The 27,391-nt window shown below is 44.1% G+C and overlaps 1 protein-coding gene across 1 annotated transcript; it reads right to left on the minus strand.

Annotated features, from left to right (window-relative positions):
- Positions 1-1,976: 1,976 nt before the first annotated feature.
- On the minus strand, positions 1,977-22,520 carry LOC311144102 (coenzyme Q-binding protein COQ10 homolog B, mitochondrial-like). The gene is made up of 5 exons (XM_084180072.1): positions 22,419-22,520; positions 5,774-5,929; positions 4,414-4,606; positions 4,011-4,112; positions 1,977-3,805 (listed from the first exon to the last, which is right to left on the minus strand). The coding sequence occupies exons 1-5, from the start codon at positions 22,514-22,516 to the stop codon at positions 3,638-3,640; spliced, it is 717 nt and encodes a 238-aa protein (XP_084036198.1). The 5' UTR covers positions 22,517-22,520; the 3' UTR covers positions 1,977-3,637.
- Positions 22,521-27,391: the final 4,871 nt, after the last annotated feature.

Raw genomic sequence — 27,391 nt, forward strand, 5'->3', positions numbered from 1 at the left:
TTGCAAATTATGGTGGAAAATAAGTATTTGGTCACCTACAAACAAGCAAGATTTCTGGCTCTCACAGACCTGTAACTTCTTCTTTAAGCGGCTCCTCTGTCCTCCACTCGTTACCTGTATTAATGGCACCTGTTTGAACTTGTTATCAGTATAAAAGACACCTGTCCACAACCTCAAACAGTCACACTCCAAACTCCACTATGGCCAAGACCAAAGAGCTGTCAAAGGACACCAGAAACAAAATTGTAGACCTGCACCAGGCTGGGAAGACTGAATCTGCAATAGGTAAGCAGCTTGGTTTGAAGAAATTAACTGTGGGAGCAATTATTAGGAAATGGAAGACATACAAGACCACTGATAATCTCCCTCGATCTGGGGCTCCACGCAAGATCTCACCCCGTGGGGTCAAAATGATCACAAGAACGGTGAGCAAAAATCCCAGAACCACACGGGGGGACCTAGTGAATGACCTGCAGAGAGCTGGGACCAAAGTAACAAAGCCTACCATCAGTAACACACTACGCCGCCAGGGACTCAAATCCTGCAGTGGCAGACGTGTCCCCCTGCTTAAGCCAGTACATGTCCAGGCCCGTCTGAAGTTTGCTAGAGTGCATTTGGATGATCCAGAAGAGGATTGGGAGAATGTCATATGGTCAGATGAAACCAAAATATAAATTTTTGGTAAAAACTCAACTCGTCGTGTTTGGAGGACAAAGAATGCTGAGTTGCATCCAAAGAACACCATACCTACTGTGAAGCATGGGGGTGGAAACATCATGCTTTGGGGCTGTTTTTCTGCAAAGGGACCAGGACGACTGATCCGTGTAAAGGAAATAATGAATGGGGCCATGTATCGTGAGATTTTGAGTGAAAACCTCCTATCAGCAAGGGCATTGAAGATGAAACGTGGCTGGGTCTTTCAGCATGACAATGATCCCAAACACACCGCCTGGGCAACGAAGGAGTGGCTTCGTAAGAAGCATTTCAAGGTCCTGGAGTGGCCTAGCCAGTCTCCAGATCTCAACCCCATAGAAAATCTTTGGAGGGAGTTGAAAGTCTGTGTTGCCCAGCGACAGCCCCAAAACATCACTGCTCTAGAGGAGATCTGCATGGAGGAATGGGCCAAAATACCAGCAACAGTGTGAAAACCTTGTGAAGACTTACAGAAAACGTTTGACCTGTGTCATTGCCAACAAAGGGTATATAAGTATTGAGAAACTTTTGTTATTGACCAAATACTTATTTTCCACCATAATATGCAAATAAATTCATTAAAAATCCTACAATGTGATTTTCTGGAAAAAATTCTCATTTTGTCTGTCATAGTTGACGTGTACCTATGATGAAAATTACAGGCCTCTCTCATCTTTTTAAGTGGGAGAACTTGCACAATTGGTGGCTGACTAAATACTTTTTTCCCCCACTGTATGTCTGAGGTTGCTGACTCGAGACAAGTTGTAAAGATAACAACTAATGCCCGGCAACAGTGAAGCGCCAAGGGGCTGGGACCAGCCTGAGCGCCAACGATAGGTTGGGTAAGTTTAAACCACACCCAGCCTCTATTCTGACAGGCCCAGCAGGGAGCGGGAACTATCTCTGTCAGAGTATTTAAAGAAGAACTTATAACAATAGCTCAGTTCCCTGACTGCCCTGCGTGGTGTTTCAGTGAGCCTGTATATACGAACATCATATTTACCATTCAAGTGTTTGCATTAATTAAAATACTAGTCTCTTAGAAGACGTGTATTGACCTCTTTTTGTTCCTATACCAGATTTGAATTGACGCAACTTGGCACCTTACATAATTAATAACTTCACAGTATTTGTAGATCAGTCGTCAATCACAATTTACATTTACGCCATTTAGCAGACGCTCTTATCCAGAGCGACTTACAAATTTACCCACAATGCATCACAGATTTAATCCACTGGAGCGTGCCCATTAACTCTAACACACAGAAAACACCCAGACTTGGCTCAGTTCAATTTTTATATAAAAATAGTTTCTAAACCATGCAGTCGATACATCTTCACCCATTTGACACATTGAAACACCTCCATTTGCACTATAAAATCCAATCCAAAAAAATCATAGTTCTGTCAGCAAGTTCAGTGCGCACTCTTCTCATCCGTGGTCTTAAAACAATATCTACATGTGTTCTCACATTCATCTTAATAAATATCTTTATATGAGTATAATGCATAATGATATAAAATAAAATATAAAGATGCCACTAGGACCATGTCAAAAAGCCACTGGGTGAAAAGGTTCTAGGGTGTTAAGATGACTCCCTGTGATAGCAAGCATTCTGACTGGCAGACAGAGGCAGCATCCAAAATTGCACCCTGTTCCCAATTATATATATAGTGCACTACTTTTGACCAGGACCCGCTGGGTTCTGTTCAAAAGTAGTGCACAATGTAAGGAATAGGGTGCCAATTAGGACAGAGTTGATGACCCCGTCACCTGCCTAACCCATCTGGGCCCCTTTTAAAATATTGCTAGCGAAAAATTAGCTGCATTTAAATGCGTTATGATATTGCAGACTTTAAGAACTAGACTCTGCTACAAAACATTGCTCCCATGGTGGTTAGAGCAAGGATCTATATGGGGGGGGTCAGCAGAAATGCCCCCAGTGATATTGTTGTAACACAGCACCTCTTGAACAGGTGTGTGTAGGTAGGCATGGCAGTGCGTATACATCTGGAGTGTAATCATTGGCCCAAACAGTTGCAAAACGTTTTTGCAACGGTTGGACAAACTCAGGTTGGTCCCTCCCAGTTTTGTTCAGTTCACGAAACATTTTGCAACAGAATCGGCGTAATGAATATACCCCTGCTCTGCAGTGTTGTTACATTCCTTTAGGAAACAACGATCTTCAAGTGCTTACATTGTCCCCACACTTCATTCAAAAGGAGTGACAAACCAGCTTTTCTTTTTAAAAAAAATTCACCCTGATCCTTTGATATCCTCTATCTTATCCACATGACAACCTAGCATTAGGTTACTGTATGTTATGTGATAGGTTTGTTACAATAACAATGCAGATAGCTTGGATGGGCCTTCACAACCTCTTGGCCTGATCAGGACATGATAACCCCACACCCTTTCCCCTGATCTCCCTACCACAGTACCTTACACACAGCCTTTCACTATCAACTGACTTTTATTTTGGCCTTAGTAGAAGAGTTATCATAAGAGGGGCATTATGAGCCATGTCCTAAGCCCACCCCATGGGGCCAGCACAAAGCTCTGGGGTGTACCTACTCCCAGCCAGAGGTGCTGATGGTTTCTTTGGGGAGAAGAGGTGCTGCTGGTTTCTTTGGGGAGAAGGGGCACCAGGAGGGGACCATGGTGGCATAGGAGGAGGAGTGATGTATGTTTGGGAGAGGGGTAGGGGACAGAAGGGGATTATTTGGGCTAGGGAGGGGGATAATGTTCAGGACAGAATCCAGCTGCAGGCAGTTGGGAATAAAATCATTGGTCGTGTTATGATAAGGCACTGCTGTGTTCAGGCACATAACCTCTTCTCTCCTCCCCCTCCCTCTCTTTATCCCTCCCACACTCTCTCATCCCCCTCCCTCTCTTCATGCCATGGCTGTGTGTGTGTGTGTGAAGAGAAGACGCGTTGGGGCGCTACGTGTGGTGGACCTCGTGAAACATGAGCTCTTGGGGGATCATGGTCTGGGCTCCATACAGTTTACCGGCCCGCCTCTCAAAAGCTGACACGTTCTGCTTCACCACCTCGTCAAAGAACACCGTGGCCAGCTGGGAGTGCAGCAGAGAGCGGAACTCAAAGGAGATCTGGAGAGAGAGTTCGGGTGAGAAAGTGATATGAGATGATACGGAAAATGTGCCAGAGATATAGTTTCAAGCTATTCATGTCACGTGCACAAGTATAACTTGCACATTTTCTGTCTGTCTGAGATACATGACAAGCTAGCTACCTCATTCGCAGACAGACTCATACACGGACACAGACAAACTGACAGTGTGTTGAGGTACTTACAGAGAAGTCGACGGTGCAGGTGCGAGGGTAGCCAGGGAGGCCAGGGCTGAAGCGCCACACAGTCTCCAGGTGGTTGAAGAGCTTACCGTCTGAACAGGCAGCCTGGGGGTCAACACAGCCAGTCAGACTGGGACACTGCTGATATTACCAGTGGCTGCGTTCCAGGTCGTCTTTATTACAGGCGTACTAAGAATCTCATAGGACTGCTATATAATATTTATGTGGTTCCGGAGATGTTGAAACACTTCTCCAGAATTTGACATCTGAGCAACACAACTGCAATTAAAACAACCTGGAGCACACCCAGTATCCATCTATATCACAGCTGCTTATCTTATACTAGCCAGGTACCCTGCGGATACAGTAGTGGTGAGAGATAGCAGCGGCTACTACAGTATCTTACCTTTACCAGGTGGGGGCGCACTGTGGTGACCAGCGAGGTGTAGTTCTCCACTACGGGGGGGAAGCCAACGGTCAGCTTGGCCTTGCAGAACCCTGAGCGCCGGAACACCACGTCAGACTTCTTACACCAGGGAACGAAGTGAAGGTAGTTCTCCACCCCAGCTACCACTTCATACATCTCCAACATAGAGTACCTAACAGAGAGAGGAGGTCTGGGTCAACAGAGTACCTGACAGAGAGGTGGTGGCCTGGGTCAACATCTAATTTCATGGGTGAATCTCATAAGTAATTCCTCCATATCTCCTTCTCGAAGCACAGAGGAGAAGATCGGACGTTCCTCCTCAAGAACCTTTGAGATTCACCTCTGATTAAAACTGGAATTTCAATACCCGTTTCAGTGCATGACTGGAATGACATTAACACAAGTCACCTGCTGTGTGATGAGGTGATTTTGAAGGAGTCAGGCGCAGGAGGGTAAATCACAGAATAACAGGATTTATTCTGAACCACAGAGTTACGCAGTAATGCATAAAAACACTCCAGTGCGCAAAACAGGCACACTGGAAAATACAAGGCACACAGGGAATATTCCCGGCGATACAAAATACATGGAGTTCCACCGAGCTTCTCTCCTCCACAATAAACAATCACACACACAAAGACAAGGGGGCAGAGGGAACACTTATACAGGTACTGATGAGGGGATATGAACCAGGTGTGTGTAATAAACAAGACAAAACAAATGGAATGATGAGATGAGGAGCGGCAGTGGCTAGAAGGCCGGTGACGACGAACGCCGAAGCCTGCCCGAACAAGGAGAGGAGGCAGCCTCGGAGGACGTCGTGACATGCTGATTATTCCACAAGCTGTGACCAGTTAGACAGATTGTCAAGGAGAATGCGAGGTTGACTGACAAGGGGGACAGAGTCCCATATAACCCAACAGTCTTTTAAATGTCTTAAATGTCCCAGGGACTAACTCAGCCAGTCAGACCATTGCTGTCCCTGCATTACATAACAGCCTGGCAACTAGTCCGGCACACAGTGTCGCTATTAATAGGGTAACATTTCCTAGTGATTATGACTGTCACTTGATACGCAATAGCGTCATTGGCAGGAGCACGACAGACGTACATAGAGAAACCAGACTATCTATACATTTCTAGGAGGCAGACTTGGATTAAAATACTTTCTGTGCTTCATTAAACTTGCCTGTTGCAATGGAACGAATAGAAAACGCCCAAAAGTGCAAACCACGACCGCCAAGCAGGCTAAAGCAGATGTTCAAATTATTTGAAATCTTTCAAATAGTATTTGAACCTAGGCCGGTCTGATTTCAAAGGAGGCGGCACAGTGACTGACCCCATGATGCGTCTCTCAGAGTACTCCTTCCTCTTGTTGAATGTGTCAGCCAGGTTGAAGAAGGAGCGGGTGGGGGCCACGATGACTCTGGGCCTGGGCATGGTCCCCAGAAGGGCCGGCATCCGCGTCATTAGGATCCCACATGAGGAGAGATATCTGTTACAAAACAAGGAGCGAGAGGTGTGTGAGTCAGAGCAAAACATAAGGGCCTAGCATTTGCCACACACACACACAATTTGTACATTGAAATTGGCCAGTTACAGAGTGGCCAAATTCTCTGGACGCCCTTCCCGATAGCTGACCAACTGAACCTTCTGCGCATGTGCGGGATTCCCTACTTTACGCTCCACTGCTCTCTTTACTGCTGCTAGGTGTCGGAGCTTGCAGGGTGCGCTTTTAAAGTTTGATCAAAGCTGAATCAATGCCAAGATCAATGTACAATGCAAGTGGCTGACAATGGAAGTGGCCAATGGTTCATCAGAGCCTCAAAAGGTCTCAGAGCTCATGTTCACACTGCTGGCGTTTACACCATAAATATCAGAGTGAGCTCTATGCTTCTCCAAAACAAAACTACCGTCCAGTGTTTCAGATCAACCGATGTGTAACGGTAATCACATGCCAGACTTTGGTTTGTCAGAGTATATTGAGTATACACTAATGCAAAGTCAACCACTACATTGCATGGCAATACATGAGGAATTCTGCTCTGTTAAACTAGAACACAATCTTGTAGGCTGGGAAGCTGCAGCCTACACATGCGGTTCCAACAACTGGCATTCCGATGGAGTAGCTATGACGAGTCAAATTGTCAGCATGTCTTGTGCTTCATCACAGTTTAATTAGAAAACTCTGTTCATTACAATGTCATGTACCTCTTGCTTGCCCTTGGACTTTTCCAATTCAACATTCCTGACATTAGAAAGCATGCTATGTGACTAGCCTAATGAAAGGCTTGTCAGCTACAGAGAAACAGAAAGACAGACATGGTCCTCCAGGTCTGTCACATTCTCAGTTCAGGGTCAGTGAGCAGTGAGTGAGAATACCGAATTGTGGTTGGTGAGCACACCTGCAACTGCTGCTGCCCCAATGACACCCATAGCCTGCTTGCTCACTCCATACTAATGTGGTTGAAACATCTTTGCCCGAGGGAATCTCTGAGAGCTGGTGTGCAACAGGGCAACCTATCAACGCACAATTAGGACTATTCAGACAGTGGTTTAATTCCAACAAAAAGGCAATATGCACAGACACCAATACACATGGGTCTTTCTATAAACTAGGGTACCAGTGAGCATTTATTGTAGTGGACAACTGTTTGGAGTGGTTACAAAGTCATTAATAAATTAGCATTTTCCCTCCACATACATTAAGACAAATGAGGAACATAGACATTCACTATAATTCATGAGTTGAATCAAAACCTAATGTTTAAACCCTTTCTCATGCTTGGGGAGTCTTAACAGATTTGGCAAAAATCGTGTGACAACTACCTCCCCTTACATTTATGACACTGCTGTTTGTCGTTATGTCATATACTAAGCAATTGAATTACACATTTAATTGAATCCTGTAAAATTCCTGGATCTTGCCGTCGGACTCTTTGTATGGAGAGCTCGGAAGTGCACTGTAACCTTGAAACATTTATCTCCCCATGGCACATGTATCCAAAGTAATGTATGGATTGCAAAATCAAATGCTTTTAACAGAGAGTAGCTTTATCAAGATGAATTTGGAAAGGCACACACACCTGTCTATATAAAGGGCCCACAGTTGACCATGCATGTCAGAGCAAAAATGAAGCCATGAGGTCGAAGGAATTGTCCGTAGAGCTCCGAGACAGGATTGTGTTGAGGCACAGATCTGGGGAAGGGTACCAAAACATTTCTGCAGCATTGAAGGTCCCCAAGAACACAGTGGCCTCCATCATTCTTAAATGGAAGAAGTTTAGAATCACCAAGACCTTTCCTAGTGCTGGCTGCCCAGCCAAACTGAGCAATTGGGGGAGAAGGGCCTTGGTCTGGGAGGTGACCAAGAACACGATAGTCACTCCGACAGAGCTCCAGATTTCCTCTGTGGTGATGGGAGAACCTTCCAGAAGTACAACCATCTCTGCAGCACTCCACCAATCAGGCCTTTATGGTAGAGTGGCCAGACGGAAGCCACTCCTCAGTAAAAAAAGGCACGTCAGCGCGCTTGGAGTTTGCCAAAAGGCACCTAAATGACTCTCAGACCATGAGAAACAACATGCTCTGGTCTGCTGAAACCAAGATTGAACTCGTTGGACAGAATGCCAAGCGTTACATCTGGAGGAAACCAGGCACCACTCATCACCTGGCCAATACCATCCCTACGGTGAAACATGGTGGTGGCAGCATTATGCTGTGGGGATGTTTTTCAGCGGCAGGGACTGGGAGACTAGTCAGGATCAAGGGTAAGATGAACGGAGCAAAGTAGAGAGAGATCCTTAATGAAAACCTGCTCCAGAGCACTCAGGACCTCAGACTTGTGGCGAACGTTCACCTACCAACAAGACAACAACCCTAAGCACACAGCCAAGACAACGCAGGAGTGGCTTCGGGACAAGTCTCTGAATGTCCTTGAGTGTCATACCCAAGAAGAATCGAGGCTGTAATCGCTGCTGAAGGTGCTTCAACAAAGTACTGAGTAAAGGGTCTGAATACTTAGTAAATGTGATATGTTTATTTTTAATACATTTGCAAACATTTCTAAAAACCTGTTTTTTGCTTTGTCATTATGGGGTATTGTGTGTAGATTGAGGGGGAAAAAAACAATTGAATCAATTTTAGAATAAGGCTGTAACGTAACAAAATGTGGAAAAAGTCAAGGGGTCTGAATACTTTCCGAATGCACTGTATATTACTATTAAAACATAGGAATGCAGTTTCTTTTTCATTCTACAGGAATGTTTAGCATGGCTATAAATGATAGAGAAGTTGACTAAAGCACAAAAAGACCTGGCAACTAGGCATGACAAAGAAACATGGTGTCCATGTTTCTTGTGACATTTGTAATGACATGTAGATGTTTCGTTTTTGCTAGGTGGAGTTATTGTCTCATTGTGCCTACCTATACTTTTATTCCTGTAACTACACATGTGAAGCTGCAAGAAAATCATATTTAAATGTATATCGAACCATTTTGAAATTTTGACCCTGATGTCACATATTGGCCCCCTTATTTATAGAAAGATCCACATAAAAAAGTGGACAACTAACTCAAATTAAATACTGTAAATCCCAACTGGCTGAATAGTTGGAGCCGGTGGGATCCTGGTGAAAGCCCCTGTTAGTTCCTCACCACAATAGCTGAATGCTCTGCATTCATTCTGGCTGGGGGGGGGGGGGGGAAGCACATCAGTGGAGAACTTACTAGTGGTGGCCATCTGCCAGGTCTCAGCAGTTTAGCCACTGCTGTACCTGGCTGGTGGCTGCCACATGGGGACACAATGCCCCTGGAGGCTGGCATTGGGGAGAGGGTCTGATTGGACTACACACTTATCATCACCACTGGGCCGGGTATTATGTCACCGCATAGAGTGAGGAACTCCAAAGTTGTGGGTTCAATGAACTTCAAGACACCGTCAGTGTAACTCCCGAGTGGCGCAGTGGTCTAAGGCAGTGCCACTAGAGATCCTGGTTCGAATCCAGGCTCTGTCGTAGCTGGCCGCGACCGGGAGACCCATGGGGCGGCGCACAATTGGCCCAGCGTCGTCCAGGGTAGGGGAGGGAATGGCCGGCAGGGGATGTAGCTCAGTTGGTAGAGCATGGCGTTTGCAACGCCAGGGTTGTGGGTTCGATAAAATAATGTATGCGCTAACTGTAAGTCGCTCTGGATAAGAGCGTCTGCTAAATGACTAAAATGTAAATGTCAGAATGAGAGCACCTAGGGCCCAATTCCGACTAGAGTTAAGTGCCCATAAATGGAACTCAATTCCCTTTCATGCACTTCTCTCTACGCGTATTCTGACCTTGAACTTAAGCATGAGTATAGCGTGCTATTCACCTGCTATTCGTTTTGGGTGGAGATTGAATAAATGACGGTGCGGCGGCGGGGTGTCTACAGACACGCCGTATTCGGACCTTTACTTGATTCCCTAATAATTCCAACACCTTCACGCAAGAGGAAACCATGAATAAGGCCTAGCGAACCTAACAGTTCCAAGTGGACAAAGCATCTACTTTATTTCCCCACCCCCGATAGAAATAATGCCACACTCCATGCACTGTAATTTACAACTTGATAAGAGCTAGGTAAATGAGTAATCTGTTTTGATAAGGGAATTTTAAATATGACACTTGTTTTAGATATATTTTACATTATAATTGCTGGAGACAATATATGGCATACATATCAACTTTCCCCACAGTTTATGAAATGCTGTGCCATTATGCAGTACTTAAAATTGTACGGCCTTTTAACTTGCAGGGAAGGGCACTCTCGAATGTCTTAATTATAGGCTACCCCGACTTTCTCCATTCCCCATTTCTATCATGTTAAATATTAGCCACCATCAGTGTTAACCCTCAGTAGGCCTAGTAACACATATTCAACTGACAATTTAGTCAGTTAGTTCCCTTTCGTTGGAATAGCCTACATTATCACTCCAATTGATTACATTGTTTCGTTTACCTTCATTTGCTTCCTCTGTAAACGCTGTCACGGCCATGTGGTTGCTGCTGAGGATCATTAGTAACAGTTGATAATAAAAAATAAAGACAAATCGTTATGGTACAGCAACCAAGCCGTAACAGTTTGAACCTGAAGCATTGTGCAATACTTGGCTGTGTCATCACAGTTTCATGGTTAGTGCATATTAGTGCAGGCAATAGACATGGGTATAGCCTACTATTGTTCACAAGATCCAAGTATTATTTTTTTTATGTACCAATTGGTGCTGAAATGGAGACTAAAATGAATATACATTAAAACAAAAATAAAAACGCAACATGCAATAATTTTAAAGATTTTACAGAGTTACAGTTCATATGGAAATCAGTCAATTGAAATAAATTCATTAGGCCATAATCTATGGTTTTCACATGACTGGGAATACAGATATGCGTCAGTTGGTCACAGATACCTTTTTTTATTTTTTATTACAATGCGGTTAGGGGCATGGATCAGAAACACGGGAACTGGAACACGCTGTCGCACACGTCGATCAAGAGCATCCCAAACATGCTCAATGGGTGACATTGTCTGGCGAGTATGCAGGCCATGGAAGAACTGGGACATTTTCAGCTTCCAGGAATTGTGCACAGATCCTTGCGACATGGGGCAGTGCATTATGCTGAAACATGAGGTGATGGCGGCGGATGAATGGCACAACAATGGTCCTCAGGATCTCGTCACGGTATCTCTGTGCATTCAAATTGCCATAGATAAAATGCAATTGTGTTAGTTGTCCATAGCTTATGCCTGCCCATACCATAACCCCACCATGGGGCAATCTGTACACAACGTTGACATCAGCAAACCTCTCGCCCTCACGACACCATACCAACTGCCTGGTACGTTTGAAACCTACTCCCGAGTGGCGCAGTGGTCTAAGGCACTGCATCGCAGTGCTGCTGTGCCACTAGAGATCCTGGTTCGAGTCCAGGCTCTGTCGCAGCCGGCCGCGACCGGGAGACCCATGGGCGGCGCACAATTGGTCCAGCGTCGTCCAAGGTAGGGGAGGGTTTGGCATGCAGGGATGTGGGTTCGTTTCCCACGGGGGGGGCCAGTATGAAAAAATACAAAAAGTCGCTCTGGATAAGAGCGTCTGCTAAATGACTAAAATGTAAATCAGGATTAATCCGTGAAGAGCACACTTCTCCAGCGTGCCAGTGGCCATCGAAGGTGATCATTTGCCCACTGAATTCGGTTATGACGCGAACTGCAGTCAGGTCAAGACCCTGGTGAGAACGATGAGCACGCAGATGAGCTTCCAGAGATGGATTCTGACATTTTTGTGCAGAAATTCTTTGGTTGTGCAAAGTGGGTGGCTGGTCTCAGACGATCCCACAGGTGAAGAAGCCAGATGTGGAGGTCCTGGGCTGGCGGTTACACGTGGTCTGCGGCTGTAAGGCTGGTTGGATGTACTACCAAATTCTCTAAAACAACGATGGAGGCGGCTTATGTTAGAGAAATGAACATTCAATCCTCTGGCAACAGCTCTGTTGGACATTCCTGCAGTATGCATGCCAATTAGGTCTAAGGCACTGCATCGCAGTGCTAACTGTGCCACTAGAGATCCTGGTTCGAATCCAGGCTCTGTCGCAGCCGGCTGCGACCGGGAGACTCATGGGCGGCGCACAATTGGCCCAGCGTCGTCCAGGGTAGGGGAGGGAATGGCCGGCAGGGATGTAGCTCAGTTGATAGAGCATGGCGTTTGCAACGCCAGGGTTGTGGGTTTGATTCCCACGGGGGGCCAGTATAAAAACATTATTTAAAAAAATTATTCACTAACTGTAAGTCGCTCTGGATAAGAGCGTCTGCTAAATGACTAAAATGTAATGTAAATATAAGTACTTTGCTTCCTCTTTCACTAAATCATCATTTGAATTATGGTGACTCCGTCATTTGTAACAAGTTTATGTACATTCTTTTTGGTAGCATTTCTGTGTTGAAGAATAAAAGTGAATTTATCCCCTTATTCCATCCACTTTGCTTATTATTTAGAACGTATTACACTGGAATAAGTTCCTACAGTTTTGTTTTCCTCAAAACTTATTCTGTGCCTCTAAGGTATAGTTTTTTAAAATTGCCATCTGTACTGTTAGTTCCTCCATTTCCTTCGTTAATATGCACTCTTGACCTACATTTTCTTTTAAAGTTGAGTATTGAATCACATGGCCTCTAAAGACGTTTGAAAGAGTCCCATACAATAAGGGTATCTGCTGTACCTGTTATGTAGGAAAAGGTTAAAAACATAGTTGTCATCCAGTAGGCTGATAACATTTCCAATATCCTCGCCCACTTGGAAATTCTGTAAGAGTAATGGGTATGCCAATTATTTGATGGTCCAACCGCATTCGGTCCCATATCAACACAACTTTTGGTTCCAAATAGCAATGTTACCTGCTCCAAAAAACCCATCCGTTTAAAAACGTATTTAGGAGAAGTCAATCTAGCAAGCCAGGCAACTAAAAGCAACTTTCTAGAGTAGAGACAAATGTTTTGGTTTGTTGGTAACAATAGCTAGCTATCCAGAACATATGACATGGAGTTCAACTGTAGCAAAGTATGGTGAGCAGCTAACTTACTGTTGTGAATGTGAAATGAAAGCAGTGTCAGGTTACTATGACAACAATTGCAACAGGGTCAAAGTCTAATGTCTCTTGCTCAGTTGCAGCAAGCAATGGCAATATAAAAAGGCAAATGCCAACAAGAATGTGCTTAAAATTGGGTTGTTTGAAAGGGAACCATATTAATAAACATTGCCCAATTGTTTCTTTCAGGCAACATACTGCAAACCTGTGTGTGTGTGTGTGTGTGCGTGTATTTCAAATGGGAACTCCTAAGCCCCAGTGCAATTGTAAACAATTTTGCACCTTCCTAAAGATCCTCCTGGCATAGAGAGCAACTACGATTTTGGTTTCATCCCCTTAGACAGTACTTAAGTGCCAGTGACCTAACACCTGGCCCATGCATGCGAGATCCTAGCTGACTAAACTCATCTCCATTGTGAAGGAAATTTCTGATTAACTCCACCTGAGTTGAGTAGAGACCAAGCTTTGTGGCATTCAGCACCGACTACTTCGATTGGTCCAAGGTCAATACTTGAAACACTTACCTTGTACCTTTACATACACCTTAGCCAAATACATTTCAACTCAGTTTATCACAATTCCTGACATTTAATCCTAGTAAAAATGCCCTGTCTTAGGTCAGTTAGGATCACCACTTTATTTTAAGAATGTGAAATGTCAGAATAGTAGAGAATGGTTTATTTCATCTTTTATTTGTTTCATCACATTCCCAATGGGTCAGAAGTTTACATACACTCAATTAGTATTTGGTAGCATTGCCTTTAAATTGTTTAACTTGGGTCAAACGTTTTGGGTAGCCTTCCACAAGCTTCCCACAATAAGTTGGGTGAATTTTGGCCCATTCCTCCTGACAGAGCTGGTGTAACTGAGTCAGGTTTGTAGGCCTCCTTGCTCGCACACGCTTTTTCAGTTCTGCCCACAAATGTTCTATAGAATTTAAGTCAGGGCTTTGTGATGGCCACTCCAATACCTTGACTTTGTTGTCCTTAAGCCATTTTGCCACAACATTGGAAGTATGCTAGGTGTCATTGTCCATTTGGAAGACCCATTTGCGACCAAGCTTTAACTTCCTGACTGATGTCTTGAGATGTTGCTTCAATATATCCACATCATTTTCCTTCCTCATGTTGCCATCTATTTTGTGAAGTGCACCAGTCCCTCCTGCAGCAAAGCACCCACACAGCATGATGCTGCCACCCCCGTGCTTCACGGTTGGGATGGTGTTCTTGCAAGCATCCCCCTTTTTCCTCCAAACATAACAATGGTCAAACAGTTCTATTTTTGTTTCATCAGACCAGAGGACATTTCTCCAAAAAGTACGATCTTTGTCCCCATGTGCAGTTGCAAACCGTAGTCTGGCTTTTTTAAATGGCAGTTTTGGAGCAATGCTTCTTCCTTGCTGAGCGGCCTTTCAGGTTATGTCGATACAGGACTTGTTTTACTGTGGATATAGATACTTTTGTACCCGTTTCCTCCAGCATCTTCACAAGGTCCTTTGCTGTTGTTCTGGGATTGATTTGCACTTTTTGCACCAAAGTACGCTCATCTCTAGGAGACAGAACGCGTCTCCTTCCTGAGCGGTATGACGGCTGCATGGTCCCATGTTTATACTTGCGTACTGTTGTTTGTACAGATGAACGTGGTACCTTCAGGCGTTTGGAAATTGCTCCCAAGGATGAACCAGACTTGTGGAGGTCTACAATTATTTTTATGAGATCTTGGCTGATTTCTTTTGATTTTCCCATGATGTCAAGCAAAGAGGCACTGAGTTTGAAGCTAGGCCTTGAAATACATCCACAGGTACACCTCCAATTGACTCAAATGATGTCAATTAGTCTATCAGAAGCTTCTAAAGTCATGACATCATTTTCTGGAATTTTCCAAGATGTCTAAAAGGCACAGTCAACTTAGTGTATGTAAACTTCTGACCCACTGGAATTGTGATAGTGAATTATAAGTGAAATAATCTGTCTGTAAACAATTGTTGGAAAAATTACTTGTGTCATGCACAAAGTAGATGTCCTAACCGACTTGCCTAAACTATAGTTTGTTAAGAAGAAATTTGTGGAGTGGTTGAAAAACGAGTTTTAAATGACTCCAACCTAAGTATGTAAACTTCCGACTTCAACTGTATGTTTGCCCTCTGTAGTTGCTTGCCTTTATTTAAATACATACTTGTCATTGCTCAAAACTGCGACCAAGACACTTGCATTTGCGACCCTTTGACTTGGCAGTGCGACACCAAATTGTAATTGGTCACTAGGGTGCCAGTGAAAAAAGAAAAAGTGGCTGAGCATTTTATTTATTCATTCATTCATTCATTCATTCAAAAACAGCAATAGGTATGCAAACCAGGTATTCATGAGCCTATCACAATTAAAACTAAATGTCAAGAAAACTGTAGGATATTACGCCATTATTTATTGTTACCACAGGTCAGAGGCATGAAAAATTAGCGAATGGACTTGAAAACGGGTGGTATAGCCTACACTCTAAAATGCAATGTGGTTCGACAACACCACCGAATTTTTGACCAAGGCAGACATGAGTGGCCAACAATAACACGCTCGGACAGCAGAGGACATGTGATGAGCGGGTTGACTCAGTCCCTGCAGGGCGGGCGGGTTAAGGGTCATGAAAAATTGTGTGGCTGAACACCGGGTGGGTGGCAGGTGGGTTGAATAAAGAGAAAACAATACCTTTTTAAAAATCCATAAATGTATCACTTGTGCATTTTATATCTATAGGCTATCTGGCATTTGGCCCTAAAGTTTAGGCTTAAGCACTAACTACACGCACCAAATAGCCCACGCGCCAATCACCAAATGCTTTTGCAAACAGGCAGAAAAAGTTATGTCAATCCACAGACGTAAAAAGGACAATGTTGGAGTTTAATTCATAAAAGAGAAAAGCTGCAAATGGAGAGTTGAAAATAAAGAGAAGGGAGGGACAGAAAAGTAATGTTTGGGAAAGAATTGGTGAAGTGGTGAAAGAGTATGATAGCAGTGTTGTGTGTGATTATGAGGCGCTATACAAATTCAACAGTTACAAGACGGGGACTTCAAATAGGCCTTTGGCACGTCAAGGGAACTGTAGCCTACACTTTAGATGGGTAAATGGAAACTGAAATCTGGACACTGACTATGTCTATAACCTCTCACATAGCCTTAATATTAACTCCTGCAGTATTTCTTGCAGTAAACTTATACACTAAATGTAGGCAAGATTTAGACTCAGGAACAGGAGTGGAGAAATATGATTTCTTTCAGCATCTTGAGAGAATGCACAGTTAGATATTGTCTGTAGAGGTGCCATCTTTATCAGCCAGACTGATTACCAGGACGTGTACTCAGAGCACGCATGGACCAACTGGCAAGTGTCTTCACTGACATTTTCAACCTCTCCCTGACCGAGTCTGTAATACCTACATGTTTAAAGCAGACCACCATAGTCCCTGTGCCCAAGAAAGCGAAGGTAACCTGCCAAAATGACTACCACCCCGTAGCACTCACATCTGTAGCCATGAAGTGCTTTGAAAGGCAGGTCATGACTCACATCAACACCATAATCCCGGAAACCCTAGACCCACTCAAATTCGCATACCGCCCCAACAGATGACGCAATCTCAATCGCACGCCACACTGCCCTTTTCCACCTGAACAAAAGGAACACCTATGCGAGAACGCTGTTCATTGACAACAGCTCAGCATTCAACACCATAGTGCCCACAAAGCTCATCACTCAGCTAAGGGACCTGAGACTAAACCCCTCCCGCTGCAACTGGATCCTGGACTTCCTGACAGGACGCCACCAGGTGGTAAGGGTAGGCAACAACACATCTGCCACGCTGATCCTCAACATTGGGGCCCCTCAGGGCTGCGTGCTTATTCCCCTCCTGTACTCCCTGTTCACCCACGACTGCGTGGCCAAGCACGACTCCAACACCATCATTAACTTTGCTGACGACAACAGTGGTAGGCCTGATCACCGACAACGACGAGACAGCCTATAGGGAGGAGGTCAGAGACCTGGCAGTGTGGTGCCAGGACAACAACCTCTCCCTTAATGTGAGCAAGACAAAGGAGCTGATCGTGGACTACAGAAAAAGGAGGGACGAAAAGGCAACATTAACATTGACGGGGCTGTAGTGGAGCGGGTCGAGAGCTTCAAGTTCCTTGGTGTCCACATCACCAACAAACTATCACGGTCCAAACACACAGTCGTGTTGTCGTGCCCTCTTCACCTTTTCCCCCCCTCAGGAGACAGAAAAGATTTGCCATGGGTCCTCAGAGCCTCAAAAAGTTATACAGCTGCACCATCGAGAATATCCTCTGGTTGCATCACCGCCTGGTATGGCAACTGCTCGGCATCCGACCGTAAGGCGCTACAGAGGGTAGTGTGTACGGCCCAGTACATCACTGGGGCCAAGCTTCCTGCCATCCAGGACCTTTATACTAGGTGGTGTGAGAGGAAGGCCCAAGAAATAGTCAAATACTCCAGTCACAGAATGTTCTCTCTGCTACCACACGGCAAGCGGTACCGGAGCGCCAAGACTAGTTCCAAAAGGATCAACATCTTCTACCCCCAAGCCATAAGACTGCTTTACAATTAATAAAAATGGGCTCCAGAGCGCTCAGGACCTGAGACCGGGGAGAATGTTCACCTTCCAACAGGACAACAACCCTAAGCACACAGCCAAGACAAAGCACGAGTGGCTTCGGGACAAGTCTCTGAATGTCCTTGAGTGGCCCAGCCAGAGCCAGGACTTGAACCCGATCGAACACCTCTGGAGAGATCTGAAAATAGCTGTGCAGCGACGATCCCCATCCAACCTGACAGAGCTTGAGAGGATCTGCAGAGAAGAATGGAAGAAACTTCCCAAATAAATGTGTGCCGAGCTTGTAGCATCATACCCAAGAAGACTCAAGGCTGTAATCGCTGCCAAAGGTGCTTCAACAAAGTACTGAGTAAATGGTCTGAATACTTATGTAAATGTGATATTTTAGTTAATACATTTGCCAACATTTCTAAGAACCTGTTTTTGCTTTGTCATTATAGGGTATTGTGTGTAGATTAATGAGGAAATAACAAATTTAATACATTTTAGAATAAGGCTGTAACTTAACAAAATGTGGAAAAAGTCAAGGGGTCTAAATACTTTCCGAATGCACCATGATATATAGGCCTAAGGCCAAGACAATAAGACAGTGGCAGAATAAATTCAACCACACATTTGTTTCATACAATTTTTAAAAACGGAGCACAACATATGTCCAGTGAAGTAAAACAGTTACATGACCTACAGCATGGTCAAGCAAGGTAATGTTGCCGACATTTTCGGACTACTAAACAACTATTGATTTAGAACCACGGAGAATTACCGCAAGTAGCAAAGAAAACAGGAGCTGCCGCCACTATTCCAGCACCATTTCAACATCTAAATCACCTGTGCTTAGTCTAATACAGTAATAACTAAAAGATAGCAAAAACGATTTAATCCAATCAATGCAAGCCAAATATGATGTGGCTGTCCATGGTACGGATTTGTGTGCCAAGTAGACTTACCCTACTTGTAGAGAAATGCCGATGCCATCCTCTTTCATGTTGCCTAAACGGTCTGTGACTGTCATACAGTACACACTTTTAGTTTGTTGTCCTAGGCTACCTGGCTAAAATGCTTGCTCGCTAGCCTAACTTCCTTTCATGGGCAACATGCACCAATCCAGCTAGCAATTAGCATACTCCATCTAGCTACATGTTGAACTTCCATCCTCTCAGGCCAGAGGCACAATGTATGAATTTATGGTTGGATTAGAGTCACCATTAACCATTGGCCGGAGAATTAAGTAAAACCACAAGTCCAAACCCCATCTCCATCCATGGCTAATTTAGGAAAGGGCCGATTTTAGCTAGCTAGCCACCGGAGGACAACGAGATGCAACAATTCAACTTCTGTCAATGACGTTTTGCTTCTGATGTGATTGGTCTGAAGCCAAATCCAAACTGTCTTCCCTTGACACTTTGTGCGCCAGGACCATTCACAGTTGAGCTTTCAGCTTAGCTCAGTGCTGATTGGCTATCATAAAAAAATGTATCAAGGGAGGCAAAATTCAAAAGGCATCGCACATTTGAGCTATGGTAACAATTGAATAAGATGAGAGAAAAGAGAAACCTGCACGCTGCTCTTGCTAGTATTACTGTTCTTTATTAAGCCTTACATATCGACCTCGAGGCCTTTGCTCTGACGAAGGCCTGGAAGCCGATACGTAAAGCTTAATAAAGAACAGTGATACTAGCAAGAGCAGTGTGCAGGTTTCTCTTCTCATGTTTATCAAGGGAGGCCAAATGCTCACTGGCTTCCCTGGCATTCAATGCTACGGGCAGCAACAATGTCATACTCTTTTTGACCAGAGAGCATCAGACAGATACCCTACAGCTGTTTTGTTTGTGCAGCTGCTTTCTCCAGTGAGATACATTTCCTTCAAGTGGCTGAATGTATGAAACAGACACAAATTACAAAAAAAATTTATTGGTCAATTTCAGGGAAGCCTGGCTTCCATTGGCATCCATGAATACATGCCACTGACTTTCACCCTTGGTCATCATGCACCGTTTGAATAAAAATGTCTAAAACTTTCCCCAAAAAAACCTCAATTAAAGCTTGACTGCAAAGTAGGCCTACCTGGCAGAATTATCATGATGATTTGTATCAATCACAGGGCATGTTTTACAAACTCTGCCATCACATGTAGCCTACACTGTACATTGTAGCCTGCCCACAGCAAGCCAAACAAGCATCTTGCTAGGCGCTCAATTTAATTAAAGGGTAACTACACCAATTATTTTATTTTTTTGTGTGTGGGGGGGGGGGGGGGGGGGGGGGTTGATGAACGTTTTATTTAAAAAAGGTTCAGATTTCCGCAAACAAGGGCACACAACTACAGAGGACAAACATAGGTATGAGATAAGTTTCTTAATTAATTTATTTTTAAAGTATTGAGCGAAACGATGTAGTTGGAGCTGAATTCCACAACGCCTGGTCTCTGCTCAACTCAGTTGATGGAGTTCATCAGAAACTTCCTTCACCATGGAGTTGAGTTTAGTCAGCTAGTGAGAGCATGGCAAACAAAGAAAACCTGTGGCCCTTTAAGCCCCAGATATATATGCAAAGACAGATTGCGTAACACAGGTAGCTGGAGACATGGAAAAAGTTGTTCAGACTTCTAATAACTTCAGTCACAGTTTGCTAACTCGATGAATGCCTTTGCTTTGACAGATGTCTTTGGCATGTTAACTACACTGCTAAAAATAAAGGGAACACTTAAACAACACATCCTAGATCTGAATGAATGAAATAATCTTATTAAATACTTTTCTTTACATAGTTGAATGTGCTGACAACAAAATCACACAAAAATTATCAATGGAAATCAAATGTATCAACCCATGGAGGTCTGGATTTGGAGTCACCCTCAAAATTAAAGTGGAGAACCACACTACAGGCTGATCCAACTTTGATGTAATGTCCTTAAAACAAGTCAAAATTAGGCTCAGTAGTGTGTGTGGCCTCCACGTGCCTGTATGACCTCCCTACAACGCCTGGGCATGCTCCTGATGAGGTGGCGGATGGTCTCCTGAGGGATCTCCTCCCAGACCTGGACTAAAGCATCCGCCAACTCCTGAACAGTCTGTGGTGCAACGTGGCGTTGGTGGATGGAGCGAGACATGATGTCCCAGATGTGCTCAATTGGATTCAGGTCTGGGGAACGGGCGGGCCAGTCCATAACATCAATGCCTTCCTCTTTCAGGAACTGCTGACACACTCCAGCCACATGAGGTCTAGCATTGTCTTGCATTAGGAGGAACCCAGGGCCAACCGCACCAGCATATGGTCTCACAAGGGGTCTGAGGATCTCATCTCGGTACCTAATGGCAGTCAGGCTACGTCTGGCGAGCACATGGAGGGCTGTGCGGCCCCCAAAGAAATGCCACCCCACACCATGACTGACCCACCGCCAAACCGGTCATGCTGGAGGATGTTGCAGGCAGCAGAACGTTCTCCACGGCGTCTCCAGACTCTGTCACATGTGATCAGTGTGAACCTGTTTTCATCTGTGAAGAGCACAGGGTGCCAGTGGCGAATTTGCCAATCTTGGTGTTCTCTGGCAAATGCCAAACGTCCTGCACGGTGTTGGGCTGTAAGCACAACCCCCACCTGTGGACGTCGGGCCCTCATACCACCCTCATGGAGTCTGTTTCTGACCATTTGAGCAGACACATGCACATTTGTGGCCTGCTGGAGGTCATTTTGCAGGGCTCTGGCAGTGCTCCTCCTGCTCCTCCTTGCACTAAGGGGGAGGTAGCGGTCCTGCTGCTGGGTTGTTGCCCTCCTACGGCCTCCTCCACGTCTCCTGATGTACTGGCCTGTCTCCTGGTAGCGCATCCATGCTCTGGACACTACGCTGACAGACACTGCAAACCTTCTTGCCACAGCTCGCATTGATGTGCCATCCTGGATGAGCCGCACAACCTGAACCACTTGTGTGGGTTGTAGACTCCGTCTCATGCTACCACTAGAGTGAAAGCACCGCCAGCATTCAAAAGTGACCAAAACATCAGCCAGGAAGCATAGGAACTGAGAAGTGGCTTGTGGTCACCACCTGCAGAACCACTTCTTTATTGGGGGTGTCTTGCTAATTGCCTATAATTTCCACCTGTTGTCTATTCCATTTGCAAAACAGCATGTGAAATGTATTGTCAATCAGTGTTGCTTCCTAAGTGGACAGTTTGATTTCACAGAAGTGTGATTGACTTAGAGTTACATTGTGTTGTTTAAGTGTTCCCTTTATTTTTTTGAGCAGTGTATTTCAGCCAGACTGCCATTGACTGATACAACTGATGTAGTAGCACACTACAGTAGCCAACTACTCTTCCAAAAGCCAACATTCCATAACAGTCATTACAACTTCTACAAACTTTAGCAAACCTCCACTGCACACCAATGAATTCCAAGAACGAACACCTGTCGGTCACATTCAGGCGGGGAAAAGACGTGGTTGGGTTCATTACCATTTTAGTTAGCTAGCTGTTAAGCAATCCAGCAGGCCAGTTAGCTAACTAAACATGTACTTTTAGCTAACGTCTGATAACTTAGCTAGCTAAGTAACAGGTTAGCAGTCTGCTAAAGTTAGCGAATGAGACAGAAAATGGTTTTACCGGCAGATTGACCGGCTTGACACAAAGCAGCTGAGACAAATCAAACAAACTAGCTAGAATGCATCGAGAAAAACTACTCGCTAACTGTAGCTTTGCTAATGCAAGCTTACAAGTTAATGTTTTACAATTGTACATTAAACTTGAACAACAGTTACCTCAAGCCATTCCTTGTAGGGTTTTCTCGGCTGACTGTGACCGGCAATTGTTTTATACATTCTACCGCTCTCCTCAGTCCCCGGCTCCCCTTCGCCATATTCACTGCGATGATCTCTTCTCTGCTTCTCAGCTGCAGGGCGTGAAAGCTACATCACCAGAATTGCCCGCCTCTCTCGGGGATGCGCCTTCTGTAACTAGCGCTATGATTGGACAATAGTTAATTGGTAAGAGTTTTCATTGGTCATGTTGTCTATCCGTCACACCCCAAACTGTTGACGTATGTTTTTGCGTTGTGCTGGGGGTGCGTGCGCAGAAATGTCACGAGATGTGGGATTGAGTTGCCTTGACTTGGTCGAGCTACAGTGCATAGTTGGCTCTGAAAGGTTAAGAGCTAAATTTGTTTAAAGGACACAATGTAAGCAGGGCTCTCGTCTGTATTCTGAATTTGTGTGCGTGTCAAACCTGTCAATATACTGTATATGCCTGATATATTATCAACCCAGCCGCCATTTCTTTCCCATGGTTCTTAAAATTGTATGCCATGACTGAGTAGTGATATGCAGACACAGGCTATGGCAGATGACTACTTTACAACTGAATGGCATAGACCAACTTTAGCTAACCAAAGGATGCCAGGGTTGTTGGCATCAATATCTCAGGTGCCACCTAATGTGTCCTTGACCCTGTGCTACTCCCAGCATGGCATGTGTTTACTTATTAGTGCTGAGTGACTTGTGCTTTTTGATGTCAGTTCGGTTGTTTAAGTGATAATGCGGAGAAGCCGCTGTGTATCAGCACGGGTGTTGGTCTCCTAACACTAGCTTCGAGGGCATTATCACTTTTATACAACGGGTTACCAACATATTCAAATAATGATTTACATGTTTTCATAAAAAACTTTATTTTGATGAATTTATTCATACTATTTCATCCTTCCACAATATATAGTCCCTACACAAATCTAGGGTTGCTACCCAAACCGGCTGGCCGTTCGTTATATCGGTTCGGTTGCCAGAGACGCGACCCAGTCATTGTCTTTTTGTTCTGCATCTATGGACACGACCCAGTCATTCGTTCTAAATGTTCCATTGCCATACTGGCTGGCAATGTTCTTATCCCTTGCTTGCTAGCTAGCCAACTACGGCTAACTTACGGTCAGGTCAAAAAGCCAGAATAACAGCAAAGTAGCTGCATTTGCGTTTGTTTAAGCTGTTTTCTAGTGACATTTATTTGGATACATCCATAACAATGAGCTAATGATGCACGACTTCACCTGGCATAGAAAATGTGCTCTCTTGTCAGGACACTTGTTCAGAGGAGCTAGCCAACAACACAGCTAACCCAATCACTTCAAACTGAAGCTGGAAAGATAGCAAACTAGCTGCACTTTGTTTCGTTTTACCTGTTTTCTATTGATAGTTACATTTTACATTTACATTTTAGTCATTTAGCAGACGCTCTTATCCAGAGCGACTTACAGTTAGTGAATACAATTATTTATTTTATTTTATACTGGCCCCCCGTGGGAATCGAACCCACAACCCTGGCGTTGCAAACGCCATGCTCTATCAACTGAGCTACATCCCTGCCGGCCATTCCCTCCCCTACCCTGGACGACGCTGGGCCAATTGTGCGCCGCCCATGAGTCTCCCGGTCGCGGCCGGCTGCGACAGAGCCTGGATTCGAACCAGGATCTCTAGTGGCACAGTTAGCACTGCGATGCAGTGCCTTAGACCACTGCGCCACTCAGGAGAAGAGTTCTTTGTATATATCTATAAAAATTATGCTGATTCATGATTCATGACTGGCTGAGAAAAGCTGCCTGCCTGTCTGTCTGTCTCATCCCTACACGTTCATTACTATGGGATAGCTGGAGATCTAATTTGAATATTGAAACAATTTGCAAATGTCGGAGAGACAGACAGCAAGGTTTATACAAATCTCCCCTGTTGAAAACGAAATGTTAGTCTAAAAGAAATGACAGTGGATTGAGCAGACAGTGGATTGAGCAGTCAGATGGAACAGAGTAAATAGGCATTTTAATGTCATAGATTTAGCAGGTGGTAACTTGTGGAATAGACACCGGCTGGAATGCGTTTTTAACCAATCAGCGTTCAGGATTAGACCCACCTGTTGTATAATAAAAAAGAATAACTGTTTTTTATTGATTATTTTTTTAGACATTGAATGCACTATGCATTATGTGGGTTGAATGCTGTAACACTGAATAAAACAATTAATAAAAGTTCCATGGTAGTGACTGCACTTTACTGCTCATCACTTATTAACTAACCATCATTTATTCACATTACTTTAATAAAATATTTGTTTTATTTGTTGACTGTTATTTCATTCCAAGTCATCATCTTATCTCTATAGAGCTGCTGCCTATGCTGACAAAATCACTATTTTAGTAGTTCTTCAAAGTAAATAAAGCATACTTTTATGACTGCTGAATACCAACTATCAATCACTTAGATCAGGGGTGTCAAACTCATTTTAGCTCAAGGGCCACATGGAGGAAAATCTATTCCCAAGTGGGCCGGACCGGAAAAATCATGGTATATATAACTTAAAAACAACAACTTCAGATTGTTTTCTTTGTTTTAATACGATCAACATACAACATAAAGCTGGAGCCTGAGGACAGTGTGTCCAAAATAGTACAAGCACAACATCACTATTAATCATAAAACACGTCAAGTTTATTTGAAAATTCTAAAGAAAAAAAACACACAATGCCTCAGTGATTAACAGAACTGTTTCACAGATCACAGAACTATATCAGGGTGTAATTTCTCAGGCAGAAATGTAGATAAAAATAATGAAATCCTGTTCCCCAAACAAGTGCAAGAACCACAGAGTCAAGAATAGGTTAAATATACAAATAAAATAAAATCAATTAAAAACAATAGCACATCAACATAAAAACATATAAACATAAAGCTGGAGCCTGAGGACAGTGTCCAAAAGCACAACATCACTATTAATCATAAAACACCTCAAGTTATTTGAAAGTTCTGAGGACAAAGAACACACAAACACACAATGCCTCAGTGATTCACAGAAGTATATCACAGATCACAGAACTATATCAGGGTGTCATTTCTCAGGCAGAAATGTAGATAAAAATAATGAAATCCTGTTCCCCAAACAAGTGCAAGAACCATGGAGTCAAGAATAGGTTAAATATACAAATAAAATAAAATCAATTAAAAACAATAGCACATCAACATAAAAACATATAAACATAAATCTGAAAGCGTTGCTCAAACTCCCGTAACAGTCCCGTTATTTTATCTTTGAACCGCTTCATGTCTGCCACATGTTGGGTCGCGCACACATTTTTCAGACAGGGGAAGTGAGCTGCATCACCACCGGCAAGTTGCGTCTCCCACAATGACAGCTTCAACTTGAAAGAAAGTATGCTGTCATAATACTGCGTGACAACTTTGTTGCGCCCTTGCAGCTGTTTGTTCAAGTTATTCAGTTATTACTCTGTAACATCCACCATAAATGCAAGGTCCTGCATCCATTCTGCGGAATGAAATTCTAACACTGGTTTGCCCTTTTCTTCCATGAACTGTTCAATTTCTTCTCGTAAATCAAAGAAACGCCTCAGCACAGCACCTCGGCTTAACCATCTTACCTCAGTGTGGTATGGCAGGCCATAGATGTGGTCTTTCTTTCTGAGAAGGCTGTCAAACTGACGGTGATTCAGGCTTCTGGATCGGATGAAATTAACAGTTTGGATGACCACCTTCATGGCGTTATCCATCTTTAATGACTTGCAACACAAAGCCTCCTGGTGCAAAATACAGTGAAAAGTCAAAAAATCACGTCCTCCATTTGCAGATTGCACTTTCTCTCTGAACTTTGTCACAACGCCTGCTTTTTTCCCGATCATTGAGGCCGCACCATCTGTAGCCAGGCTGACAGCGTGGGACCAGTCCACTCCGACCCTGTCCAGCGCGCCGACGAGTGCGGTAAAAATATCAGCTGCTGTCGTTGTATCTGTCATCGGCACCAACTCCACGAACTCCTCGGTGACGGTCAATGTGTCATCAACTCCGCGGATGAAAATGGCCAGTTGTGGAACATCTGTAATGTCCGTGCTTTCATCAATTGCAACCGAAAACGCAATAAATGACTTTACTTTTTGCTTCAACTGGCTGTCCAAATCCACTGAAAGATCGGAAATCCTGTCTGCAACTGTGTTTCTTGTCAGGCTGATATTTGCAAAAGCCTGCCGCTTTTCAGGGCACACAATCTCCGCTGCCTTCATCATGCATGTTTTTACAAATTCACCCTCACTAAATGGTTTTGAAGCCACTGCGATTTCATTAGCAATGAGGTAGCTAGCTTTCACTGCAGCGTCACTGATGTCTCGGCTGTGAGTAAACACAGACTGCTGTTTCTTCAGACCCGCCAACAGTTCATTCACCTTCTCTCATCTCCGCTGTCCTTGAAAGTTGTCATATTTGTCGGCATGAAGACTCACATAGTGGCGACGAAGGTTATATTCTTTCAGCACTGCAACATGCTCTGAACACACCAAACATACAGCTTTCCCATTCAATTCCGTGAATAAATAGGATGACCATTTTTCTTGGAACACTCTGCACTCTGCGTCCACTTTTCTCTTTTTTGACAGAGACATATTGGGGCAATGAGGGTGCCAAAGCACATAATGTTAAAAGTAGAAGCCGTAATAAATATCGCGGGCAAAACAAAGTAGCTCATTGGCTGCACGTGCTTGACCTACTTGCTCTGCCCCGGTATAAACAGTTTGCTTGCTTAACACAATTGCTATTGCGCCATCCAGTGGACGCAATTGGAACAGCAGTTTATTTTATTGAAAAATTGCAGCGCATTTTTATACTTTACAAAAAAAATAAAATATATTTTTTTATTTTATTATCTCGCGGGCCGGATTAAACCCGTTTGCGGGCCTGATCCGGCCCGCGGGCCG

This window comes from Coregonus lavaretus (assembly GCF_964263955.1).
Source record: "Coregonus lavaretus genome assembly, chromosome: 16".
In the NCBI taxonomy this organism is placed as follows: Eukaryota; Metazoa; Chordata; class Actinopteri; order Salmoniformes; family Salmonidae; genus Coregonus; species Coregonus lavaretus.